The sequence below is a fragment of the Sinohyriopsis cumingii genome, chromosome 14, assembly GCF_028554795.1.
Source record: "Sinohyriopsis cumingii isolate HCF-2022 chromosome 14, ASM2855479v2, whole genome shotgun sequence".
Lineage (NCBI taxonomy): Eukaryota > Metazoa > Mollusca > Bivalvia > Unionida > Unionidae > Sinohyriopsis > Sinohyriopsis cumingii.
Window position 1 is genome coordinate 25485446 of NC_142974.1, and position 13398 is coordinate 25498843.

Genomic DNA, 13398 nt, shown 5'->3' on the forward strand with positions numbered 1-13398 from the left:
ATTTTCTATCAGAAGACTTGATAGCAGAATTTTACATATATATTTTGCAAACCATGCAGCAAGTAACTCACAATTTTCTATGCAGCTGTTGTGGTTCATAATTAATGGGCATTGTTGATGGAAAAACTGCTGCAGCAACTAAATTACAGTTTTTAATGCAGCTGTTGTGGTTCATAACCAATGGGCATTGTTGATGGAAAAATTGTGTGGTTTGGTTCCTTGATGAATGTCATTGGGATATGTTGTTTTATTCTTGTCCAGCTAATAAGTTTTTGCATTAGATTAATTTGTCAGGCACTGTGATGGTGCATTTATGGTCCAATGGTCCATGAACTCGTTTCCATTTCTTCTCACCTGTGTAATTGAAACATTTACTCTTAATAAGTATATCTGATTGAAAGAGTCATGGCTCATGAAGTTACTGACTTTAGAGGTTCAATTATGATAGCAGTCTCAATTAGAGTTTGCCTAGAATTTAAGGGATTTCGCCTTGAATTAAATATTGTTGTCAAGCCCAACATCATTGAGGATTAATGTAGCGATCATTGTTGCATCTGCATGCATGTCCATATGTGCTTGCATTGGTAGCTTCTTTTTTTGTTTTACACATTACTGGCTGTATCATGTTTGGAACTGGGAGTTTAGTGGCTTTTCCAACTATGCAATGAGGCAGCCTGGCCTGGATATATATATAGTCTCATATATACTCTTTTTATTGAACCTCATGTGTCAACTTGCAATCTGGCAGGCCATGGCCACCATCTTTTTCCACATTTCATATATTTAGCTTTTGAATTATACTGGCTTTTAAACATGCAAAAATAAATCATAGGTCACTCTGTTTGAAATAGGTAACTATGCTTGAAATAGGTCACTGTACATGAAATAGGTCACTGCACTTTTGAAATTAATGTATAGAAGCTTCTAAATGCAGCATGTGTACAAAAGTGTACAAATAAAAAAACACTTTGACACATGTCAGAATGTTTTCTTAATTTTACCAGATATACATGACCCATTGAATCATTATTTTAAGACATTAATCATTAATTGCATAGCAACACATTTTGGTGTCAAATGACAATTTAGTTATACAGTTACTTTCTGTCACATTTTGAAGATTAAAAATGTATTTGCATCTCTTTTATTGTTCTCATAATACTTAACAAATAAATCTTTATCCTTCCACTGTAATTGATACCAGGACATGACATAAATAGAAATTCATTGGAAATGATTTCCATATTTGGCACATTTTCCAGCAAGTTAGAGAGTCATTTTGTAAATTGTTCTTTACAAAGGCAGCAAAAAGTCTTCGTCTGGTTCCATAGACACCTTTTTGTATGGGATTTCACAAGGGATATCAGCAGGAATAAAAAGTGAAGATTCAGCTGTGCTGGATTCTCTAGAAAGTAGTACATATGTCGTCTGTCATACTTCTGAAGGTAAACCAGCACTTACTTGCATGACGATGCACAATAATTTATTACAGATGATTTATGTAACCAGCACATCACATACTTCATTGTTTTGCACAATCTTTTCTTTTACTTTTTTTTGTAACATTGCCCTCAGTTTTTCATCTAAAGTATATTTTGTCTTTCTGTATAACAAGTATTTCATTGTTTCATGCTTATAGTCACTTTTCCAGCATTATATATATATTTTTTCCTTCATATGCTGTATCTGTCCAATTTAGGTCACATTCACTGAGTATTTATTTACTCACACTTGCTTGTGTAAAGTCACATTCTATCACATAAAGGAATCACTTAAATGTTTTGCTCAGTCGTATACAGCACAAATCACATATAGAAAAAGAGCTCGTTTTTAACATTTCATTTAAATTCTTAATAGCTTGCTTGATTAACTCCTCACAATATCATTGTCATTTCAGCCTAATTTTGTTAATGAGATGCAGTCTGTTGTTTAGAAAAACCCAACAACAGACCAAAAGTAATCATCCAATTAAAAATAAAAGAGCTTAATATATTTCTCTGATAATGAATGCATTTGAAAATGATAATGCTATGTTTGGTCAAGACAGATAACCAGCTCATCTTTCATTATCTAACTTAAACCTGCCATCATCACAAAATTGAGGTCGGCAATTTACTCTAATTAGCATTCCCTCTTCGTCATTTAAAAATAAATATATCTCCCATCTAACATAAATTTTGTGTCTGACGTTGGGTTTATCCAATACACATCCCCATGCACACTGGTTACAGATGCTGTCTGCTTTGCATGGTCTTATACTTTACAGTTCCTTTACATTTTTCTTTCACCTGTAAATGGTAAGACATTGGTATATCTTTCCCTTGTTATAATGTCTGTCAAAAGATGTAGGTACAGCTCTCAGTTGTTATGATGCAAATGGTAAGAGATTTGTACAACTTTCCCTTGTTATAATGTCTATCAAAAGACATTGATACAGCTCTCAGTTGTTAAGATGTAAATGGTTAAGAGATTAATGCAGCTTTCCCACATTATGATTTCTATCAAAAGACATTGAATCAGCTCTCAGTTGTTATGATGTAAATGGTAAGAGATTAATACAGCTTTCCCACATTATGATGTCTGTCAAAATACATTGATACAGCTCTCAGCTGTTATGATGTAAATGGAAAGACAGTGGTACAGCTCTTCTGCATTATACTGTATATGGAAAGACATAAGTACAATTCTCCCCCCCCCCCCCCGATGTAAATGGTGAGACATTGGAACAGATGTCTCACATTATGATGTAAATGGTAAAACATTTATATAGCTTTCCCTTGTTATAATGTAATTGGTAAAACATTTATATAGCTTTCCCTTGTTATAATGTAAATGGTAAGACATTGCTACAGGTGTCTTTCATTATGATGTAAATGGTAAAATATTTGTATAGCTTTCTCTAATGATGTAAATGGTGAGACATTGAAACAGCTGTCCCTCATTATGATGTTAATGGTAAAACATGTACAGCTCTCCCTTGTTATAATGTAAATGGTAAGACATTGGCACAGCTCTCACTTCTTATAATGTAGTAGGTAGTTGGGTTCTGTCACTGCTGACCACATTATGTAATGACTAATGGTCTAACAAGAATGATTGAAAATTTGACGATTGTATGTACATGTGCTGGGGGGATTATGTAGGGAATAAATAAAATGGTGCTCAGCTCTGTAGTTATAATGCAGTAGATAGGTTTTATAACAGATGACTACATTCTAGACTGAATGATGGTATAGTAATGACATTAGAAAATTTGATTATTTGTGTGTTGTGGGTAAATGCCATTTTGATGTATAGTAATATTGGAGTAATTTGGGTTTATAAGTATCGACATGATGATGTTCAAAGATTAATACTAAGCTTTGTGTGATTTCTTTCAACCCTTATTGTCATGGATTTCATAGATCATTTATGATGGTTTCATTTTGGTCGAGGAGTCTGTAGCAGTGTTGTTCCTATTATATCTTTCATGTTGTGATATTGAAATGTATTAGTGCAAGAAAATTATATTGCCACAGTGACAATACGACTTTTATCACCACAGTGGCAATATAACTTTTATAACTACTTTTGCACCAATTAGGAAAGATATCTAGGCCTATTTCATTTTTTTTGTGCTCCTTCTCTCCCTCCCTACCTCTATCTCCCTCCCTACCTATCCCTCCTTACCTCTGACTCCCTCCTCAGGATGTACAGATCGTAAAATGTGTCAGCTGTAGAGACTCAAGTATACATTTATGTAGCCAGTTTTGTGCCATCAAGAAATACTTAAAAATGAACTCCAAATTGCAAAAAATGTAGACTTCATGTATTAACATTTTGTAATTTGTTTTCTTTATCATGGAAACTGTCGGTGACAGAACTTCATGACCTGTTGTTATGTGCCACCCATGCAGTATTGTATAGTTGTAACACTACAATGAATGTACACATTATTAAGATTTTTAAAAAATACATGATTAAATATTGCAGTAAAAATTTTAAGTAGCAATTTTTAATTGCATCACAATCATATTTGAAAATGATAGATAAATTATGCATTGATTAGTTTTGATTGCAGACTGAAAATAAGTGACAATAAAAATTGCATGCCATATCTGCTACTGAACTAGACTGAAAAGTTGCCAAGGCCACACAAAATTCATAATTGAATGTAGACATAAAGAACAAAATTCCTTACCAGTGAGCCCAGTCATTAAAATCTTCTCTTTAACGATGATGTGCTCTGAAGTCTGTAAGATATATCTGCTGTGATCTGCCGACATTATCAAGCCCCACATGAAGAAATGTGTTAACAAAAATAAAAATCTCTTCATTTTTGCACAATTGAAGTCATTATTATGACAATTTTCACAGTCTTAGCATGTAATATACACACTAAATTTGTAAATCATTGCTGTCCCAAAATTAGTGGAAAAATTAAGAATTTCTTATCAGTGTAGTAATACAGCTGTTAATCGCATTGGCACAGCATGGAGAAAATCCATGCAAATCAATGGTTTTGCTTAAAAAATATTTATATAATAAAAGAAAATCATTGTTTTTAGAGAAGATATATGGAAATATTTTACTTTGAAGTAGAAATATTTAGTACTGTGAAGAGTGGCAACTCATTACAATGCAGTGTTTTGACTTCACTCATGAAATATTTCCATATTGCTACTGAAAAAATTATGATTCTATTTATCCAAGATTGCATTATAATATAGGATGTTGTACTGAGAAAGCAAGAGAGAGATATATCACATTTTCAGTGGCAGAAATCAATTCTGATTGTCAGATGATCTTAAGATGTTTGTTATTTGTACAGTACATTGTTTTAGATTACTATAACATTTCTTCATGACATCATCTATATACAAACATGGAAATAGTGTTTAATCCTTTCCTTTAATTTTGACTTTAAGATACAAGGATTTACTGTGTGAGAGCAGTGTTCCACCAAGATCCGCGATACGCATAGTACTAAGTCTCATTATAGTTCCATGGCAACTGTGCTGTACATATGGCAGGAATATATTGTACAAGTGTATATAATGTATCTAGTATTTATTTCATAGAGAACATAACTATTATTTTCTATGCAGTAGAATTATATACATTGATTAGGATCAGTCAGACTTCTTACATTCATAACTCATAACATTTAAGTATGTACAAGAGAGAGTGAAGAAATATACATGTATTATTGTCTGATATTAAGCAGAGTAAGTCATTCAAACTTTAATTGTTGTCGCACTTTGAATTTATCTTCCTGTATGAGTCGTTGAATTAGCTCTTCCATATTCATTTCATAGAATTTCATAAATAAAAAATATTTACTGAAACAATGGTATGAATTGTTTTCTTTGATAAATTTTACATATATAATGTTCAATGAATGATTAGTATGTATACATATTTTTCAGCTTTTTCATTATATCCAAGCCAGATAAAGAAAAATCAGGTTTCATTTTTGTTTCCAAAATCAGACTGAATTTGTATTAAATATCAAAGGGTGAATTTTAAATATAAAGACATAAGGAGGAGGATTTTATATTTCAGTAACCAACACTCTGGATTTTGGTTCAACAACAGGACCACCTGAGTTAGTTTCTGAAGAGACTGTAGCAGCTGAGCCATTCTCTGATGATTCCACAGTTACCATAACAATGGAGTCTGAGGTCAGAGGTGTCTCAGAGGATATCCTCAAAGGAGAAACAGAAAATGAACTGTCCACTCCAGTTGATATATATACAGATGATTTCAGTAGACCCGAATTCACGAAAAGGAAAGAAATGTTTGAAATAATAAAGAAAACTGATGCTGTTGAAGTTCCTAAAAAACAAGGTGATTGGAAGATTGGCAGATAATATTAAGTAGGGTTCAGCTAGACTGTCAGCTCAGCCCTATAGTAATCATGTCCATCCATCTGTCTGTATGTCCATCTATCAACAGTTTGGTTCATGCAGTGAAAAACTCTACCAGAAATTGTTGGATTCAAACCAGACCAACTTTATTGTACAAGACTTCAAAAGAGTTTTATTTCCACCATTGTGTATTGTTGTTTAAAGTAGTTATGGTCCTATCATTCATTTCTGCAGATTAACTTTACCAAGGATTTCTTATTTCAAGAAAATTTACGTACAGTGTTATGTTGATGAGACCCTGAGTGGTGTGTGTGTGTGTGTATGTATATATATATATATATATGTATATATATATATATATATATATATATATATATATATATATATATATATATATATATATATATTCCAGATTTCAATAACATCACTTGGAGGAGTTGTGGCCCCTGGTTTCCCATCCTTCTCATTTTTATTTCTGCATCATAGCTTTACTAAGGTTTATTGGATTTCACCGACGTCTTGCATGCACCTTAATTACTTTTTATTTCAGTCATTCCATGACCTAATTTTCAGAAAATATAGTACCTGATTTTCCCCTCCTCATGACTTGGATTTGTGCAGCATACCTATGAATTATTTCATCAGTTGATTACAATTAAATATAAACCACACATTATTTTGGATTTGTACAGCATACCTGTGCACTATTTCATCAGTTGATTACAATTAAATATAAACCACACATTAATTTGGATTATATGATTGTGAGTGAGTTTTTGATGTGCAGAGAGGTTTAAAAGTTTGATTCAGTCCAGTGTGTGTGAGACAGAAAGCATGAGTGTGGGAGGGGACATTATAGTTTCATATAAACCATATATTAACTAGGGGACCACATCAAGATGCATGGAACCTACAGTAATCTTCTTTTTCCATCCGTGCATATGCCAATCAATCCATCTTTACTAAAATTCAGTTTTGAAACAGATAGAACCCTTTTACATAATGGGATGCCTTTTAAACATTTCATCTTGTCAAGTCCAGTTTTGAAACAGCATAGAAACCCTTACACATAACAGCATGCCTTTTAAACATTTCGTCTTGTCACTTATTCATTAAGATGACACCTAAACTACGGCAAATCCTTGTAGCCAGCTTAGTTAAGGAACAATTTAACATATTATGATGTGGCTTAGTGTATACATTGTCTTGTTGATCTAAACATGACTATATTGGTTTTGTTTCCTCAAATCCATTTGAATTTTGGTTCTTGACAATGAACTTTATGCCTTCTTATATAGGATGTTTCATGTAAGCAGCATAGCTCTGTAAATCCTTACTCAGTATTTAATGCCATTTGGTCGGTAAAATGCTAGTTTTTACATATAGAGGTGCCTTTTAAAGGTTTTCTCTATAAGTTTCAATTTTGACATATTGCCCTTTTTCCATAAATATTTAATTTTCACTACAGCAGATCAGATCACTGTATCCAGCATAGCTCATGAACCATTCAACAAATTCTGATGTATTTCTGTATTTAGATTACCTCAAGACCTAGATATGCCTTGTATGGGTTTTGTCTTGTCCACGACATCATTTTGTTATAGCCCTTGAAAATTAATTTAAAATTTTTAGCATGGGATGTTGCTTGTAACTGTCTTAGCTAAATAACCATTAAACCTGTTCTGATGCAAATTTAGTTATGCAAGAGACATTGGCCTTATACTGTAACTTTAGGTAGTTAGCCACTTTGATGCTCAAACTTGGGTTGGGGGTGAGGGTGTATGTTGATAGGATCAAGCACTATAATGTGTTGACGTTCGTTTTCACCGAGGCATAATACATTAGAGGTGTACATTTACTTCCGCATAACTCCAGCTCTTCCAAGCGTTTTAGCAGCAAAAGGTTAAAATGTTTTCTGTCCACCTAGGTGGAAGTCAGACGAGTGATCTCACCTTGGATAAAGGGATTCAGTTACTACTTCTGCTTTTTACACTTGAAAGTGCTCTTTTGGAGACCTTGCAGTATTGGCTTCCATGTGTGCCATTTCACTGCTTTAGGAATTTTTGGACAAAGTGAAGTATACTTCAGCTATATTTTTGTCTATTTCTGAGTTAATCTCAATACTGGAGCTGGTACATGAACTGTGTCAAGTACTTGTATTACATGCTGTAAACTATATCATTATTTTAATTTTTGTGTTTGTCATTAGCGTCTTCTTAATGTAAGTTCATATGACACTTGACTGGTTTCATCTGTATTTGCCATTGTTGTCCTCTCTATCAATACAGGTGTTGGCATGATGGGCAGGACAAAGTGCTCAGGATGCATTCATTTCAAACTGGCAGACAATAACCATGTTACCTGTCTCAGTTGTTTGTGGTGCAAACAAATCATCCCTATGACATATGTACACCATGGTCAGAAAATGTATAGGCAGCTGGCTTCGTCAAGCAAATTATTAAGTAAAGTGAAAGTAAAGAAAACGATGCAGGCTTCATCAGTATTACTGCCAGAGCCACCTCATTTAACAGCTTCCTGTTGGCAAAGACTTTAAAGGTGAAGAACTCATCAGTCCAGAAGAAATTTTAACATGCCATGAGATCTCATTATAGGCTTCACATACAGTACCATCTCTTCTCCACAACCAGAATATGTCTATTTGCTGTACCTCTTGCATCTGTTCCATCTCAGTTCAGTGGCCCACCTGGACTAATGATGGGCATAAAAATACATCATGGTCCTGGTCGCAGTGATCTGTCTCAGGATAGCTAGTATCAGACCATGGTATCTGGACTAATGACGGACATACCAATACATCATGGTCCTGGTTGCAGTGATCTGTCTCAGGATAGCTAGTATCAGACCTTGGAATCTGGACTAATGACGGACATACCAATACATCATGGTCCTAGTCGCAGTGATCTGTCTCAGGATAGCTAGTATTGGACCATGGTATCTGGACTAATGACGGACATACCAATACATCATGGTCCTGGTTACAGTGATCTGTCTCAGGATAGCTAGTATCAGACCTTGGAATCTGGACTAATGACGGACATACCAATACATCATGGTCCTGGTTGCAGTGATCTGTCTCAGGATAGCTAGTATCAGACCATGGTATCTGGACTAATGACGGACATACCAATACATCATGGTCCTGGTTGCAGTGATCTGTCTCAGGATAGCTAGTATCAGACCTTGGAATCTGGACTAATGATGGACATACCAATACATCATGGTCCTGGTCACAGTGATCTGTCTCAGGATAGCTAGTATCAGACCATGGTATCTGGACTAATGATGGACATACCAATACATCATGGTCCTAGTCACAGTGATCTGTCTCAGGATAGCTAGTATCAGACCTTGGTATCTGGACTAATGACGGACATACCAATACATCATGGTCCTGGTTACAGTGATCTGTCTCAGGATAGCTAGTATCAGACCATGGTATCTGGACTAATGATGGACATACCAATACATCATGGTCCTAGTCACAGTGATCTGTCTCAGGATAGCTAGTATCAGGCCTTGGTATCAGTTTTTGGTTAAATATGGACAACACCAGCTCCAACACAGCCTCTTCTTTTGCCGAGAGTCTCTAAGATTGTATATAGCTGTAATTTAACTTTTTTGTATTCCTGACACCAGCATTGAAGAATACATGGCCTTTATCAAGTACCAGCCTCTCAAAAGTACTACAGACTGAGACCAGGTAGCACCAGTCCCAACTCCATCATGCCATCTCCATAAAATTATTACAAAGCTTTCTATAAAGACACATATCAATGTTTTTGAGACTGGGGTACCAGTCATTGACAGAGACATTGTTGGCCTGTGTTTGTCAAAACCCACATTGTTTTGTATTGACCTGAAGATTTTCTCAACACATAGCAACTGGTTTTAAATTTCTTTTACAATTTGATCCATTTTCAGTTTGGTATCCATGTCTCTATTTCAGCTTATCTTCATTTGTTGATAACCCTGTTATCATTCTTGGCATACATGTTCTATTAAACTCTAAAGTAGAGATTCCTATGAAAAATGTTGGTCTTTCTTTACTCATGGAAGTAACTATTGATGCAGATGTTTTCATCTGAACTTGAAGTGAACTAGAGTGCATACCCAGCTAGAGTCCACTTGAAGTGAACCAGAGTGCATACCCAGCTAGAGTCCACTTGAAGTGAACCAGAGTGCATACCCAGCTAGAGTCCACTTGAAGTGAACCAGAGTGCATACCCAGCTAGAGTCCACTTGAAGTGAACCAGAGTGCATACCCAGCTGAGTCCAGTTGAAGTGAACCATAGTGCATACCCAGCTAGAGTCCACTTGAAGTGGAACACATTCTTGTGGAGTTGTCGACTTCCACCCTCTGATATAGAAGTATTTTGACGTAAACTTGGTGAAGAGACTATGATGATGTCAAAACCAAGATCTTTTTTTTTTGAGGAATATGGTTTTTATAACACATTTGGCCAAATGTTTTAAGGCTTTGCCTTTACATTGTATGTTTTGTTTACTTTAATTTATCTTCCTAAAGTTTCATGCCATTCTCAAATTTTGCAGTTTTATTTTTAAATGGCACCATATAGCAACCCATATATTGCAATCAAACCCTTAAGGGAAAACAGTTCTCAGAACACTTTGTGGACAGAATCACTCAAGAAAGAAGGCCAACCACTTTGAAAGCATTCAAAGGGAATTTAGACCTTACAGTGGTTTTGACAGAAAAACATAAGTCTGATAAAAACAATGGTACCACACATCTCTCTTTGAAGAAAGACATTTAGTCTCCATGACTATTAAAGATTAAGATCTACAATCACCGAAGGCTAAAACAAAGACATCTTGACCTTCTGCCAAACTTTGATATGCATGGACTGAGGGCTTCTGCCCTGTGTCTCAAATGGAATTTACTGTGGGGTCTGATATGGCTGAATGAAGCACCTTTTTGAACCTTAGTCTTGAATATCCTTGATTCACCTTTCATAAATCACCTGCTTCCTAGTTGTTCTGGCTACAGCAGGCAAAATCAGTGAGATACACACCTTGTTAGTCAGTTCAAACTTTCTGCAGCTCAATCACGATGGTTGGATTTCATTTATAATGGCTCATTGCTTAGAGCAGACTCCAGCTCATCAGGAATTATTTATTTTTATTTTGAAGCCTCTTTCATGACTGGACTCTTTGCTTTAATGGCATCTGAAAGATCCCATAAGGGCTTTGAAGTGGTACCTGAAGCAAACATAGCTGATAAAATAGAGGGAGGTCTTGTTTATTTTCTATCACTGAAAAGAAGAAAGGATCTCAGCCCAAAATCTCTCATCTTGTAAATGATGGGTATTTTGCTGCATATATAAGATACTAGCCTAAGACCAAATGAACTTGTTATTTCTTGACGTTTATGCAGTTACTGTTTACTTAGCATTTCCTTACTCCTATCGTCCAATTCATGGGATCTAGGGTAGATACAAGTTTCTCTAGCTTTTACCTCTGAAACCTTTAATCCAAAAGGCTCAGTTTGACCGGGAGAGACCAGCAGCAGAACAAGTCCTCTTCCTAGATCATTCAGCCTTTTTTTTTGGCATGACCGCTTGACTTATGGAGGAAATTTTTTCACTACATGCCATGTTGAAGCATATCTGTATATTCACACTAGCATGTATCTCTTGCAAGATTTGAACCTGCTTACTTTCATCAAGGAACCAGATATTTAGACTTCTCTGGAACAAGAGGTGTAACTTCCTACACCTCTTTCCTATTTTCCTAATGGATGTATTTGAAGAAGAAATTACTTACCCCATCATAATGTAGGCACACACTCCCAGCCTCCCCTCTCCAGTAGCAACTGGAGTATGTGGTATTTGGTGCAAAGCCCTCTGTCCAAGGTGAGATCACTATTGTCTGACTTCTCCTTGTAGCACTTTTTTTTGGCTGAAAACAAGAATTTTGAGGTAGTGGATCTACTCTTTAATGTATTATCATTGAGTAAATATTGGTCAGAAATAAATTTTGTTATGATAAGATAGGTGTTTTGCGAAAAGAAATTTGTTTTAACATCATTTTTAATGATTTTTTTTCTTCAGAAGTCATTGATGATCACCAAGAGACAGCCATGGATAAAATGGCTGCCCTGAAAAAGACCTTGAACACACTGTGGGTCGGAAGTTCTGGTGCATTACAGCTACAGTTTCCATTGTAAATACTCCAATTATCTTTTTCTTTTTTTTTTTGCTCCTTGTGAAGTTGCTTAAAAGGAGCAGTATTATCTTCACATCTCTGTCTCTTTGACCATACATGCAGTTTTGTGTTGCCATGGTATCAACTTTATGATTTTCTGTTAAGTTTGACATTACATTTTACATTTGATATATTTCATGTTAATCATACAAGCAAGGGGTTATCTTTAATGGGGTGGAAATGAAGAATGTTTGATAAATTACCCACAATATATACCATTACATGTTGAGATAAGGGTTCAAACTCAGAATTGCAGAAGTGAAAAGCAATTGTTTCATTGTGTTATAACCTACCCAGAATGATCAAACTTGACTGAATGGAAATGAGGCAACCACCAAATGTCTCCCTTTTTTGTCCCAACTGTGATTAATTAATTACTTAAAATTTGGTTTTTCTTGATAAGGACTATTACAAAGGGGCCAATTTATGCCCCGCCCCCTTTGTTTTTTTAGATTATATGATGCATATTAGATTTCTTATTTGGTATTATTTCATTTATGACAAAATCTTTATTTGCCAGTTACCATAGTAACTCCATCTGGCGAAACAATAAAAAGAAAACTTTCATACTCATTCATATGGCATATCCAGAAATTGACTAAATTTAACATTATATATAATAAAAGTGCTTTTCATTATATTTATGCCTGAAGTTCCATGTTAAGATTTAATCTTTAAAAATGATGCAAACTGGAGGAATCAACAATAAATATCCCCAATGTACAAGTCTGATTAACTAGTTTTAAAAAATTCAAGTTTTATTGTATAATTAAACTGTCATTAAGTTTAAAGTTAAAGTGAACAATTGAAAATCAGAATAAAAATGCCTTTTCACTGTGGAATTCAAGTTGTGATGTCCTGCTTGACATGCGGCCACCTTGCCATTTAAAGGAGACCAGAAACCAATGGAAATATAGAATAATAATAAAAGTACTATAGCAGAAAACCTTATTCTGAAGTATCATCTGCGACCGTAATGCCAATATTTAAATATTGGCCTATCTTCTAGGAGCTGAATTTCCGTGACCTCGTTTGCAAAATTTCCGCGCCTATTCGGTTACTTTCGGGATGTGACGTCATAGTAGCGACTCAAGCAGCCCAAGTGGGACTTGCCAGAGTAAAAGACAATACCATTTTGCGTTGCTTACGGGTGTAATGGAACATTAAGAAAAGCCTGTGGACATATTTTTTTTTTCTTTTCCGAAAGATAAAGGCATCATGAAAGAATAGGTGCATTATTACAAACGAGTCGATTTCAAAGCAACACCATACAGCACTATGTGCTCGTTACATTTCTCAAAGG

The 13398-nt window shown here is 35.0% G+C and overlaps 1 protein-coding gene across 7 annotated transcripts in view; it reads left to right on the top strand.

The window, feature by feature from the left end:
• LOC149783441 (1-phosphatidylinositol 3-phosphate 5-kinase-like) overlaps positions 1-13398 on the top strand; it is a 166982-nt gene that overhangs the window by 109439 nt on the left and 44145 nt on the right. For 6 of the 7 annotated variants that reach the window (XM_089931676.1, XM_089931681.1, XM_089931678.1 and 3 more), the window contains 3 exons: positions 1302-1445; positions 5545-5829; positions 11942-12053. In XM_089931676.1, coding sequence (XP_089787802.1) covers positions 1302-1445; positions 5545-5829; positions 11942-12053 — 541 coding nt within the window. The remainder of the gene's footprint in view (positions 1-1301; positions 1446-5544; positions 5830-11941; positions 12054-13398) is intronic. The other variant, XM_089931680.1, reaches the window with a different exon arrangement.